The sequence below is a fragment of the Vigna umbellata genome, chromosome 8, assembly GCF_029865625.1.
Source record: "Vigna umbellata cultivar VRB3 chromosome 8, Vumbellata_1.0, whole genome shotgun sequence".
In the NCBI taxonomy this organism is placed as follows: Eukaryota; Viridiplantae; Streptophyta; class Magnoliopsida; order Fabales; family Fabaceae; genus Vigna; species Vigna umbellata.
In genome coordinates, this window is record NC_142172.1 from 44,753,975 (window position 1) to 44,767,223 (window position 13,249).

Below are 13,249 nucleotides of genomic sequence, written 5' to 3' on the forward strand. Positions count from 1 at the left end.
ATGATGAGTATTATGTTGGGCCTTTTCATACGTGGGGGTGATAATGGGCTTGTTGGCCCATTTAATAGTGTCTATTGAGAGGGAGAGTTTCTCCCTCCACCACTCCAACTGGTCCTACATTTCTCCAGATTTTTTTCTTATTCCAAAAATATATTAGGTTAAATCTTTTTAACCTTTACCATTTAACTTTATTTACCTTTTATAAAATCATAATTTTGTAGCTCTCGCCCCTCACTTTTTCTCTACCTTTCTTTTTCGCACACACAGAGCTCTCATCCCCTTTCTCTTCGTTTATTCTTCCCTTACACATTTTTGTGGTTAAAACTTCCTTTTTTTTGTATATGTGTTCTGTAAATGGATGTATGTGGTGTGTTGTGTAAGAGGAAGAAGAGAAACGCAAAAGCTTGAATGGATGTGGGAAATCCATTTAGCCTTCAACGGATCTCGACATCCATGGACGGATCTCAAGATTCGTTGAAGGCTGAACGGATTTCTCACATCCGTTCAAGCCTTCGCATTTCAACTCTTTTAATTTTTTTTTAGTTTATTAATTTTTTTTTAGATTTTAATTTCTGAATATTGTAAATGTTTATTTGTGTAAATTTTCATAATTTAATAATTTTTATAATATTTTTATGTATAAAAAAGAAATTAAAAAAATAAAATAAATCGTTGAGTGAGAGATGCATTATTCAACGAATCTTGATTTACGTCGATCCTTATAAGAAAAAACTTTTCACTGTAAGACAAAATGAGAATGGAAACATGCAGGAACAAGCTATGGTAATGGCTACCGACCTCGTTTCGTGTAAAATCATTATCTTTTGAAAAATTATTTTTTGGAAAGTGTTCATTATCAAAATATAGTATTACTGATTTTATTATATTAAAAATTAAAATATTTTAAAATATCAAAATTAATATACATAAAATATTTTGAAAATACGACCGAAGAATAATATAAAGAATAATAATCTATCGCGTACTCTACCTCCCTGATTTATCTTCACTAAATCACCATTAACTTTAAGATAAATATAGGTATGTGTTCTTGTTCTTTTCTAACTTATTGATGATTTCAAATGCTAGAGTTTGTATTTATTTTTTTTTTTAAATTTTAAAATTATTCTTCTTTAATGTAGGTCGTTGCTTTATGCTCTCTCACTTTTTTTTTCGCTTTCTTAAATTTAAATATTTTCATTTTATCCTTTAGATAATAATTAGTTAAATATTATTTTATCAATAAATAGAAGAAAGTTGAATTCATAATCTTTTTCGTCATTGTTTTAAACCCTTCAAATCAATCACATATTTCCTAAATATTAGTGAAGAGAGTTGAACCTATAAAAGTTGAGATCATTCCTCATAACTTTAACTATTAGGTCAACCTTATAACTCTAGTCAATCCATAATTTAAAATTCAATTTTCGTCTCGTGTCTCTCCTTATTCTTAGAGATGACAAAAAAATTCGCGTCTGCGGATATCTGCGGATAAAACCCATGACGGATAGTTAATATCCGTGAATATTTATTACCCGCGGGTTGTGCGTAGCGGGTATTTTAATATCCGCTTATAAACGGGTCGGGTGTAGGTATTATACTATTTGTACCTGCGAATATCCACTACCCTCAAAAAATTAAAAAAAAATTAATTTATATTTTATTAAGTTCTATTTAATTAAAATTAATATTAATTTATATTTTATAAGGTTAAATTTAATTAAAATTAAATTTTAATTTATATTTAATTAAAATTATATTGTATTTTACATATTTTTTGTAATTTTATTTAAATTTTATTTTAATAATTTATAGAAATAAATTTTTTTAAATATTTGTAGACATCCGCGGGTTTTAAAATACTCGTTGATATTTTTTAAGCAGGTATCCATGCGGGTAGCGGGTCGGGTTATTGGTGAAATTTTTTCTTGTCGGGTCGGGTTGCGGGTAGGCATTATCCGTACCCGATCCGACCCGTTGTCATCCCTACTTATACCCTTTGTTCCTTCTCATTCCTTTACATTTTGCCTCCCCTGATCACGTACACTCCTTCACCAATCATTGAGTCATCTCAGCATATTGTGGCACAAGTGAAACACCACAATTCTAAGCAAAGAAGAAGACATTAAAAGTTGGTGTAAAGATTAAGGATTTGTTGCTTCAAAATATATTTTTATCCTATTGCTAAATTTTTGTCTTATGCATGTAAGCATATCCACCCCAAATTGGTGAAGAAGAGGAGTAGAACTCGAGTTGCTCATGAAAAATATTTTCAAAATGGGTGTTCTGGAGAGCATTTTCGAATTTGAAAATACCTTTTGAAATATCCAATTTATAATATAATTTTTTTTTCTAAATGATTGTCATAAATAGAACTGTCAAAATGAGTCACTCGACACGGTCTAACCCGACCCAGTATAGGGTTGGTCACTTAGTGAGTCAATCCAACCTGACTCACTTATTACTGAGTTCTAGAAGTTTGAGTGTACCTGACTCACCACGAGTTGGTGTGTGAAAGAGGTTGACTCACCTAATTAAAAAGATTACAACTTTTTTTCTTCAATCTAACATTTTTTTAATACGTAAACAATATCCAAAATGTATTTTAAAAATTTATTATTTTCCCATTTTAGACAATAAATAAATCATTCATCCCAAAAACTAAATCATAATTATAGATCATACCTTACTATCTTAGGAAAAGAAAATGATTAATGAGAGACCAAGATTGCGAATGAATGAAGTGTCATGGACATTGGTCTTTCTCCTCCAAAATTATAAAAAATAAAAAAGTTTGCTTATATTTTGGGCTAGACAATTAAGTTATGAATGAGGTGGGTTGTATTTTTTTTATGTCTGGGTTGATGAGCCAACCAACTCGACTTACCATGGATTTAACCCGAATGAACTGGGTTTTTAATGGACTAAGTCTATTTTTAGCTCATATTGAAATTTGTAATTTTTTTAATTGAACCCAGCTCCCATGGTGGCCGGATTGATTTACGAGTTTTAACTTATTTTGACAACTCTAATTTTTAAAGGTATTTTTGTATCTATAAATACTTTTAGAACACCTCATTCAAAATATTTTTTCCTATTTTTCTTCTTCCATGTGCAGCTCTAAAGTTCTAATCCTCTTCTTCACCAAATCAGGGGTGGATGTGTGAACATGCATCATACAAAACATAATAACAGGGAAAAAAATATGTTTCAGAACGGTGAACCGGACATTAGTGCACCCACTTTCAATGCCTTCTTCTCTTAGAATCATGGTGTTGGACTCGCGTCACAACATGTTGGCTTGTCTCAATGAGTAGTTCAAAAGGGAAGCATAAAGAAAGGGGAAGCGCAGTGAAGGGAGGCACAATGTTGAAGAAGGCATGATGTAAACAAGAGGTGTAATGTGCAGATGAATGAGAAGAAGTAAAGGATAAAGGAAGGGAGTGCGTCGGAAATGGAGATTTCAAATTAGGGCTTGACTAAATATATAGTCACAGTGCATTTAGAGGGTAAAATATGTTATCGTTTGGGTAATGGAGTTGCATGGTAATTTCATCTATGAAAGGTGTATTAAGGTTCTTCCGTGTGCTCCTCATTCACTGTTAGCACTTTTAGTGCCTTTGACGTTGCAGAAGATTTAATGGGTGCATAGAAGCCCTCCATGCACCACACCTTAAAATATTACTGTAGAAATCTTATGATTACTTACTATTTTTATAAAAAATAAAAAAAACCACATCTTATATGACGACTTCAATTTATTATATTTAAAAAAATTAAATAAATAAGAAGGTAAGCTTTTTAATTTATTTTGTACCTATTAATGGCGTCAGGGGTTAGGAATTTTTTATATAAGGCATTATAATGCAAGGTGTTAATAAAATTAAATATTGATGCACCTAAAAGTTATATATAGATGTTTATTTTTGTTATAGTTATTTTTTAATTTAAGAAGGCTTAATTAACATTCTGAAGTAAAGTGTGTTAAGGTAACCATTGACCGGTAATATATTTATTACTGAAAGCGAGGAAATTGATTTCTTTATTAAATTTGAAATATAAATAAATAAGGTCCATTATTATTTCAAGTGCAATGTAAATAGCAATTAATTTTATGAATTACTACTACTATTATATTAAGTATAAATGTTATGTAATACTATGATATACGTAAGTGAAAAACAAGTTAAGAACTTTTTTATCTAAAGTTATAACAGAAAAGTGTGTTTATTATTTTAATAGATTGTTAACTCAGAATTTATATTTTAACATTATATATATAGGAGGATAGAAGTGAATAATAGCTATCCAATATTGGAGATAAATAAATTACATTAGGATGTGTTTTCTGTCAAGTGTCCAAGAGTTAGTTGTGTGTAGGAAAGTTATACTATTCAAATGAGATAATAGTACAGTATTAAAGTTGTCTATAAATCGTATCATGTATAATAGAAATAAGCACATCCGAATTTATTTGTTTATATCTTTTCAAAAAGGGTGCTATTGAGATAATTACCGTGAGGACCAAATTATATATTTGGAGCTATAATATTCGTTCAATATTATTTTTATAAGAGCTGAGCAACTTTTATATTTAAAAAAATAAAGTAACAAAAAGCAAGCATATTTAAAAACGAAAGATATGTTTTTAGGAAAGTTTTTTCAATTTTGGAATGAGTAATACTTTCTTTTATGTCCCTAACAAAATTATTTAAAAAGTTATATTTTTCAATGATGAAATATTAATTAATGATATCTTTTGATTGGTGCGAGATTGTTTCACTTTAACAAGTGGTGGGAAGTTTGGATGATAAATATGCAATAGCAGTGGATGTAATTTATAAGATTGAAGAAATGGTAGGAATTTGGGTGGATAGATATGCAATTATATTAAATATTTGGAGAGAGAATTTTGTCCCTTAAAATTGTCTTCCCAAAGAATTCATGCTTTCTAGACCAAAAAATATACTCTGAGATTATCACTCACTTTCTTTGTTCATGAACCTGACATCACACTGGAAAGTCTTATTTGAAGAAAAAGACTCTGAATAAGAGTGCCTTTTTTGTACATTGAATTTCCTGCCATATCCGCCATGCAAAGGGGATTTTGAGAATCTCCCAATCCAGAAACCCCTTGAATGCTAAGAAAACCAGTTGTGTCAGACAAGATGGGTATAAAGTCACCCCTTCACTCTGCAACATCTGTATGAGCCGTATAGGGTAACATTCTCCACAGCGGCATCATACCCTAAGCCTAGCTATAACCTTTTTCTTAATTATTTTTTCTTATTTTTCTCTTCACCACCATGTCTTCGGATACAAAGAAAAGCCGTGGCCGTCAGAAGATCGAGATGAAGAAAATGAGCAACGAGAGCAACCTCCAAGTCACCTTCTCCAAACGCCGGACCGGGCTCTTCAAGAAAGCCAGTGAGCTTTGCACCCTCTGTGCTGCCGACGTTGCACTCGTTGTGTTCTCCCCCGGAGAGAAGGTCTTCTCCTTCGGTCACCCTAACGTCGACGCCGTCATTGACCGCTATCTCGCGCGGGCCCCGTCGCAGGACATGGGCACCATGCAGTTCATCGAGGCTCAGCGCCTGGCCAACGTGCGTGACCTCAACGCGCAGCTCACTCAGATCAACGCCCAATTGGAGGAGGGGAGGCAGCACGGGGAGGAGCTGAACCGCATTAAGAAGGAATCACAGGCCCAGCTATGGTGGGCCCAGCCCATCGAGAAAATGAGCCTGGCCCAGATGGAGCAGTACAAGGCGGCGTTGGAGGAGCTGAAGAAACTGGTTGCGCATCTTGCTGACAGGGCCATGCTTGAGACTGCAACAAACCAGGGTCGTCAGTTTTTTCCCGGGGCTCCTTCCTCTTCCAATCTGCTGCATTATCCACACCCTTCTCCGATGTTCCCCCAACCGCTGATTCAGCCACCCATGCTTCAGAACTTCATGTTTCCCGATGGGAGCATCTTAGGCCAGCAAGGGTTTAATCACATGGAAATGGGAGGATATGCACCTGGACCAGGACCCTCTGGTGCTTTCTTTTGATCCTTTCGATGAATCCACACATATAACGCTGCTCTTTCATGTTAAAAACTTCGTGTTATTTTTATTTCGGTGTAGCTCGGGCTTAGCTAGTTAATTCCATGGCTGTGACATGGTTATTATTCGTTGGGGTTCGGATATTTCAGACATGTGTCCTCAACCATCATCATCAATGCCATGTTCTATTACAATTTCTTCCCTTCATGTGATACAAAAGTTGTAAAAACGAAAAAGATAAATCCACTGTAACAGTGTCATCCAAAATAATCACAAATAAAATTTTAAACTTCCAGAATCTGCTTTCTCGTAAAATACATAATTCGAGGAACCTTCCACGACAGAAAACGAATGGAGTTTCTGAAACGGAAAATCATGCGCTGCAATTGCTGCTGTGATACAAAATGACAAAAGGTAATCTTGACATTTCAAAATTTTGGAGGTGCTGGGGAACATGTGGCGAGCAAAGAGTAAAGCCTCAATCTGCTAGTTATTGGATCAGACTAGGCCCAATAATTACTAGCCTATGGGCTTGAAGCCCTGAATGCATCACTCCCATTGCCGGGCAACCTTGGAGCATCAGCATGATGAAGCACTTACCTCGTGTATAACACAAATATATGAATATAAAATATCCATTTTTACACTAATTTCATTTCTTAATAGTGTATTATTCAACTTACGTACATCTCAATTATTCTTATTAAATAAAAGCCCATGTTTTAGATCATACGATGAACGGAATAAAATTCTTTTCGGAACCATCTACAAAAGTTAAAGTTCATGTATATTTGTACAAGTATTATTATCTATTAATAATAATCCAATTTATTTTAGTATATACATTTTGTTTTAATGTAAATAAAGCAGGCAGTGAGAAAAAAGAAGTGACAACTGATGTTCGTGAGTTTGGTTATCTATGTGAAAAATTATATCTGAATATCTTATATTACACCACATGGTTCCATATAGAATGGGTCAAGCTTTTAGCAAATTATTCCAACTCGAATTTTTAATTAGACGTATGTTAAGTTAAATAAATAAATTCATTTTTTTTTATTTAGACTTGATTATTTAGATGAGTTATGTACTATATTTAAAATCTTGACTTGCAAGAAATCAAGAACCCATGTACGTGTTTGTGTATTATATATAGGTTTAATAGGTTCGGAGGTCCCTATATTTGGGGGTTCGTTTCAATTGGGTCCTCCAATTTTGAAAGTGATCAATTAGGTCCCTTTGGTAAATGTGATTCAATAATAGGATCTCCATTAAATTGATCACTCTCAAAATCATGTTTTTCGAGGATAATTAATATCTGCAAACCTTACCAAATCATGTTTTCCGAGGATAACAATTTTCCTCAGCCTGCCACTTCATAACAAAGTTAACAGAGTTAACTCAATTTAACGGAGATCCTATTATTGAATCACATTTACCAAATTAGGGACCTAATTGATCACTTTCAAAATTGGAGGACCCAACTGAAACGAACCCTCAAATATAGGACCTCCGAACCTATTAAACCTTATATATACAATGAAAATACTATAACGTAAGTTTTATTAAAATGTTAGTACACTTTCAAAACTCATTTTATAAACTAATATTAAGTTAGTATTCCTACAAAACTATCTTCTCTTCTAATATATGAATTATTTTTCCAATAAAAAATTTAATGCATATTTTTTTATTAGTAGATTAATATTAGAATGATTTTTTTGGATGCTGTAGTAATTAAATTTAAAACTAATTTTAAAATAATTTCACCAACACGAAACTACTTAAGTTATAAATGAATTAAATAAATCATTTATTTATTTTTTATTGGCTACTCGCATGGTCATGAAATTACAGGAAAAATAACGTCGTTCAAATTTGGGTGTATTTTATCTTATCCAGAAGAATAAAAATAGAAAATTCGGACCTTCAGCAATTTGGCATCACCAAAATTTACATTAACTTGGATAAGCAAATACATAACAATAAAAGCAATTTTCGCTGATTATTGAGAAATCTATATATTTCAACATTTTTTCAATATTTTGGTGGCTCATTGGCATTCAAAAGCCGCTTGCATAAAGTTTTATGAAAGCCACCAGCAAGAACAGGCTGCTAAGTGGATCTTACTAACTTCCTCCAGTTTAAGTCGTAAGTTTCTTCTTAAACTTGCTCTGCGTTAGGCTAAGTAGAAAATCTGTAAATACGTGCTCATAACCTGGCATTTTCCCATACCCTGAAGTGCATAAAATCGTAAAAATCACAGTTATCGTTAACATGACATGTCAAAAAAGAATAGACAAATTTGGATGAAACAATCGACACATGACAAAGTGTCACATGTTTTTTACACAGAATGTGTGTGGCCAGAGATACTTGCCAGGAAAGTAGTTGATGTCGATTACGTAAAACACATCCTTGGTTCCATATTCTCTAATCATATCTATGTTGAACAAGTGGAGTCCCTAGAGATGATAAATCAGTTTCGTTTAAGTATATATCATCTGGAAATGAAAAGTGACTGCAAAAGGAAGAAAATAAGAAATTACAACAGTACCAATCTGTGACGGAGCTCTCTCGCAAGCCTCTCCAATAAAGGTGTCGGGGGATGTTCTGTAACAAAAATATCACAGAAGAAATGAGACACTAGTTCCAGCCATCGCGTCAAAGCACTTAGATGCATGTAGTAACTCACACAAACAATCACCAGACAAATATAAAAGCCTCTTCAAATATGGAGGAGAAAGTGTCAGTGGTTGCTGCACAATGGGATACACTCTCTAATGGTCAATATACACTATCTAATTGCATCAACCATTTTGCAAAGCTTTAGTAAGGACACGTCCTTATCATGTGGAACGTAAAAGACAAAACAATAGTCCATAACTAGCACACCTTTGACATACAACTGAAATAGAAAAAATGAATAAGAGAAAATAAAAAGGGTAATAGTATTGCTTTTAAAAAAAATGCAACACCTTTTTTGGTGATGATGGACGAAGGGTAGTTTTTTAAGCCTTACCTGCGATATCAGGATCTAGATCAGCATCATCTGCAGAAGCTGCTGCAGATGAAACTCTTGGGAAACGAAATACACCTGCAACTTTTGATAGCTCACGCTTACTGATATTAGGAAGAGAGAAACGCCTCACAACCTTTATGGTTTCCCCGACAATGTAAATCTTAAAAAGAAGGCCACCTGTATTGTCAATCCCCAAACAAAAAAAAAAATAGATATTAGGTAACAGTGCAAATTGAACAGAAAAATAGCAGTCTATGGTTCAATTCACAGACCATGATTGACAAACTCCTGTAGAACTAGTGGAGGTTCAAGCTCTGATAAAGAGAATTCGTCATAAGCAAGAAATAGTTCATGTGACTTCGCAGTGCCATCCACAACTAGCGGTTTTGCAACTGAAAATACAAAGAAAAAAAAGGTAATATTTTTAAGACACCATGCCTCAGTCAATTTCAGGTCGTAAAACAACTTTATAACAGAATATCCATAGGTAAAAACAAGGTTCTTCAACTTCCATTGACATATTCTGGGCTATTTGTGCTCAACACCCATCAATGTAGAGATTGACCGAATGCATGCCCATCATATAGTTAAAATAGTAAGTTAGATGTATCCCAAGAAATAAAGATAGAAAAAGAAGATTAAACAAAGACACATACCTAATGGCAACTTCATCCCAGCTTTAGTGACTTCATAAGGGATACTAGACGGGTCTTTCTCTTTTGTGATAACCAACTGACGTGGAATGGAAACCTTGCCTGAAAAACAACAGTAGTTAATACGTAGATGCAGATAATGGTAGGGCAAAAACCTAGTTTACCATACATAAAACACAGAATCAGCTTGAAAAATCGAAAAGCCAATAATTTCTTACATTGCAAAAATAAAATAAAACAGAGTAGTTCAACAACAGACCAAGATGCATGCTACATTGTGATGATTCTATTCTAGTACTTCTGATTAAGATTTATGTACTATTCTGAAACTTTCAGATGAGAGTTACCATGACAATCGGATAAGTTCAGATCCACCACATCTTGCAGCATGGATTGGCGATTGTGCAAGTGTCGAATTGCATCTGGAGGATCAAGGACAGTTACTTCGGGATGTTTTTGCCTATAATCCTTCAAAATTAAAAAGGAAGAAGAACAAAGATCGAATTAGCTCCATCGATACAAACTTTACAGACTATTCAGAAATCATGAAATAATATTATCAGCTAGAAGACTGAAGAATCAAAAGATAAAACTTTCATACGAAATGAATGCATTTGGTGTGTAGCAGTATTGGCTTGTAACCTATATAAGAAATTTGATTTCTATGTCATAGTACGGTAGTAGTCACTAGCAAAAGTATTAAAGAAACAACATTTTCAACTAAGAAACAAAGAACCAAATAGCAGATAGATAGAGATAATAATTCATTCTTTGGGCAACAAACTCCAGCCATGCCTAACCAAATTATTTAGATTAATCACAAAAGTAAATCCTCACTTGTTTGAACACTTGGGGACTGATTTCAACTATCTGATCATGATTCATGATGAGGAGAGCATGAACTCTGCAAATTTTGTCAGACAATAATAAGCTTTTAAGAATCCAAAAGATTTGGTTGTCCAGTCCATCACCGCCACCTCATGCTTAATTCCCAGACTAAGGATACTAACGATATTCATGCAATGTCACAAATGTGCGTATAGAAAAACAATAAAGCTGTGCAAGATTGCTGTCACAATGTGCAAGTGGGTAGAAGTGTCAGGAGTTCACTAACCTCAATAATATCATGCCACTCCTCCCCTGATAACTGGAAAAAACAAATACCCAGTCATTTTACAATAGAGCATAGGAAACAGTAGCAAAACTTAAAATGCTAATAGCCTGTTATTGAACAAATCGACACATATGAAGAACTTCAAACGTCACTAGTCATAAAATGCTGAAAGAACTGTCACAAACCTTATGCAAGATAATGTCAAAAGGACCTTGTTCTGGTAGTGGCTTCTTTAGATCAACAGCAACAAAGATTATCCCCTTGTTCCTGCATCGTACGACATTTTTACACATCACAATTAAGAGTCTCGAGAGTAGCAGAGGATTTTGTTAGCAATTTTATTCAGAGATACTGCCAACCAAATATGTTTCATCGTAACAATACATATACCACACGCAAAATGGTCAAAATATGTATTACCTCAAACTAATCCTGACTATCTAAGCAAGATTAATCTTATCATGCCCTCAAACTCATAATTTATATGTTTCCTGTATATATACTTTTAAGGAGAGATTGGTTTAGACTAGAATAGGAAATAACAATATTGGTCCGTTAAATAGCTTTATATGAAATGTGATATCGATCAAATCATTGAATTATAACAACCAATTTCAAGCAAATAATGATGGGAAAGGTTTTCTACTTAATATTGATGAACTTTCCATTTTCTACCGTAAAACTTCTCAGAAAAAAAATCATTAAATCATTCATAATGTAGCTGAACTTCACTGATATAGTTTAAGATTAACTCTATTTTAAATTATATGAAAAATAATAATCTTTAAACTTTTTTTTTATGTCTTAACTTTTACAGAACTTAGGAAACGAATAAAAATTCAATTTAATCCATAAAATTAAGAATAATATTGAATGGAGTAATATATATATATATATATATATATATATATATATACAGGCCATACTGACGTAATCCGATTTCCTCTAATTCTAATGCCCAGTTGGCAGCAGTCTTGTCAGTGAACAGACAACATACTGCAACATTAGTGGACAATAATGTAAATTTAACATTCCAGAGAAGCAAGCAAAGTGAATTAATTCAAATTAAGAATTCAAAACCATGTACCAAGATTTGACCTTGGGTTGTCCATGTGGACAAATTGAAAGGAAAGTAGGGCATAAATGTTGGAATATTCCAATTTAAATTAGAATCGAGAAAAGCACAACACATAGCAGATATGCATAAGCAAAATCGGTACCTTTAATATAATTTAAGAAACAACAAAAAAGGAAAAATAAAAACACAGTTGCCAAGGGTTCGAGTCACGAAAGTGATAGCCATTAGGCATGGTGCAAAAATTGCTCCACCATTACATACTACACAGACAAGGACACAAGGTATGGCTGTGAACCCCACCACTGCAAGCAAAAGCTGCTTTTACGCTAAACAAGTAAAATGATGAAAACAATAAAACCCAAATGAATAAATAAATAAATAATGGATGAATGAAGTCCCTTTGTTTAGGGAAATTGAAAAGTAAAAATGAATATGCATGCAGATGAAGGAGGAATAGCTACCGTGCAAGGCCAGTGAAACTTGGCTGCAGAAAGCTCTTTTTCTTCTTCAACGTTAAGGCGTACCCAACCACCACTTTCTGCCCCGAAAACGTTGTTGTTCCCGGTTGCTTCTCCTTTTCGTCTTCCCCGCTTGAGATTTCTCCGTTTAGTCTCATCGTTGCACACCCCTCGATTCCAAGATCAAATATTTTGCCCTCCTCTGCTTCAATTTTGGCGCCGTTAGATTCTCAATCTCGGATTTTCCAATCCGCGCATGGAGAAACAGGGAAGAAAAGTGTTTAAGAGGGTAGAGAAGGGATGTAGAGGAATGTGTGATGATTTGGGAGAAGAGGAATATTGAGTTTTGCAGAAGAAGAAGATTGGGTTTGGATGTAATTGTGGAAGAAGTGAATGGAATGAGAAGAATATATATATATATATATATATATATATATATATATATATGTATATATATATATGTATATATATATATATATATATATATATATATATATGTATATATATATATATAATAGTACAATAGTGTGGTATATGATGTTGTCAATCCTTGTAGAAGGTCTTCCTCTGCGCTCTTCTTCTTTTGTTGTTTTTTTCTATTTTTTAATTAGTTTAATTTTTTGGATGGCCTATTTTATTTTGTGAGTCAAAAAATTAAAATTTTGCATACAAGAGTACGGTTTTCCCTAACTAAACGGTCTCAGATCTCATTTCATAATCGGAAAACCGTTAGATTGGGAACTGATAGTAAAAACAAAAAGACAAGTTTCCAATTCATGGTTCTAAAAACATATTAATATTTATATTATTTTTCTTTTATACATTTCTACAAAATTTAATACTTCTAATAGTTCATGAGATTTAAATCATACATGATTAA

General features: G+C 33.3%; 1 protein-coding gene and 1 pseudogene across 2 annotated transcripts; one reads left to right on the top strand and one right to left on the bottom strand.

Moving 5' to 3' along the window:
• The first annotated feature begins 5,021 nt into the window (after positions 1–5,021).
• On the top strand, positions 5,022–6,226 carry LOC124831424 (agamous-like MADS-box protein AGL62 pseudogene; annotated as a pseudogene).
• A 1,725-nt stretch (positions 6,227–7,951) lies between these two features.
• LOC124831389 (inositol-tetrakisphosphate 1-kinase 4) lies at positions 7,952–12,768 on the bottom strand. 2 transcript variants are annotated; one of them, XM_047305364.2, is made up of 11 exons: positions 12,373–12,432; positions 11,019–11,100; positions 10,834–10,866; positions 10,557–10,623; positions 10,067–10,187; positions 9,723–9,821; positions 9,339–9,458; positions 9,067–9,243; positions 8,602–8,657; positions 8,425–8,509; positions 7,952–8,280 (listed from the first exon to the last, which is right to left on the bottom strand). In XM_047305364.2, exons 3-11 carry the CDS (start codon positions 10,845–10,847, stop codon positions 8,189–8,191), a joined length of 831 nt encoding a protein of 276 aa, XP_047161320.1. In that variant the 5' UTR covers positions 10,848–10,866; positions 11,019–11,100; positions 12,373–12,432; the 3' UTR covers positions 7,952–8,188. The 2 variants fall into 2 exon arrangements, with proteins under 2 accessions (XP_047161320.1, XP_047161319.1); XM_047305363.2 differs by lacking the exon at positions 10,557–10,623 and having other exon boundaries at positions 12,373–12,768.
• Positions 12,769–13,249: the final 481 nt, after the last annotated feature.

Bases quoted from the DNA above. Each gene is read 5' to 3' on its own strand.
- LOC124831389 (XM_047305363.2), bottom strand. From the start codon at position 12,527: ATGAGACTAAACGGAGAAATCTCAAGCGGGGAAGACGAAAAGGAGAAG. The intron at 9,244-9,338 runs GTCTGTGAATTG...TTGACAATACAG, and splicing joins ACAGGAGTTTGTCAATCATG to GTGGCCTTCTTTTTAAGATT. The intron at 8,658-9,066 runs GTAAGGCTTAAA...TTTTTGTTACAG, and splicing joins TCTAGATCCTGATATCGCAG to AACATCCCCCGACACCTTTA.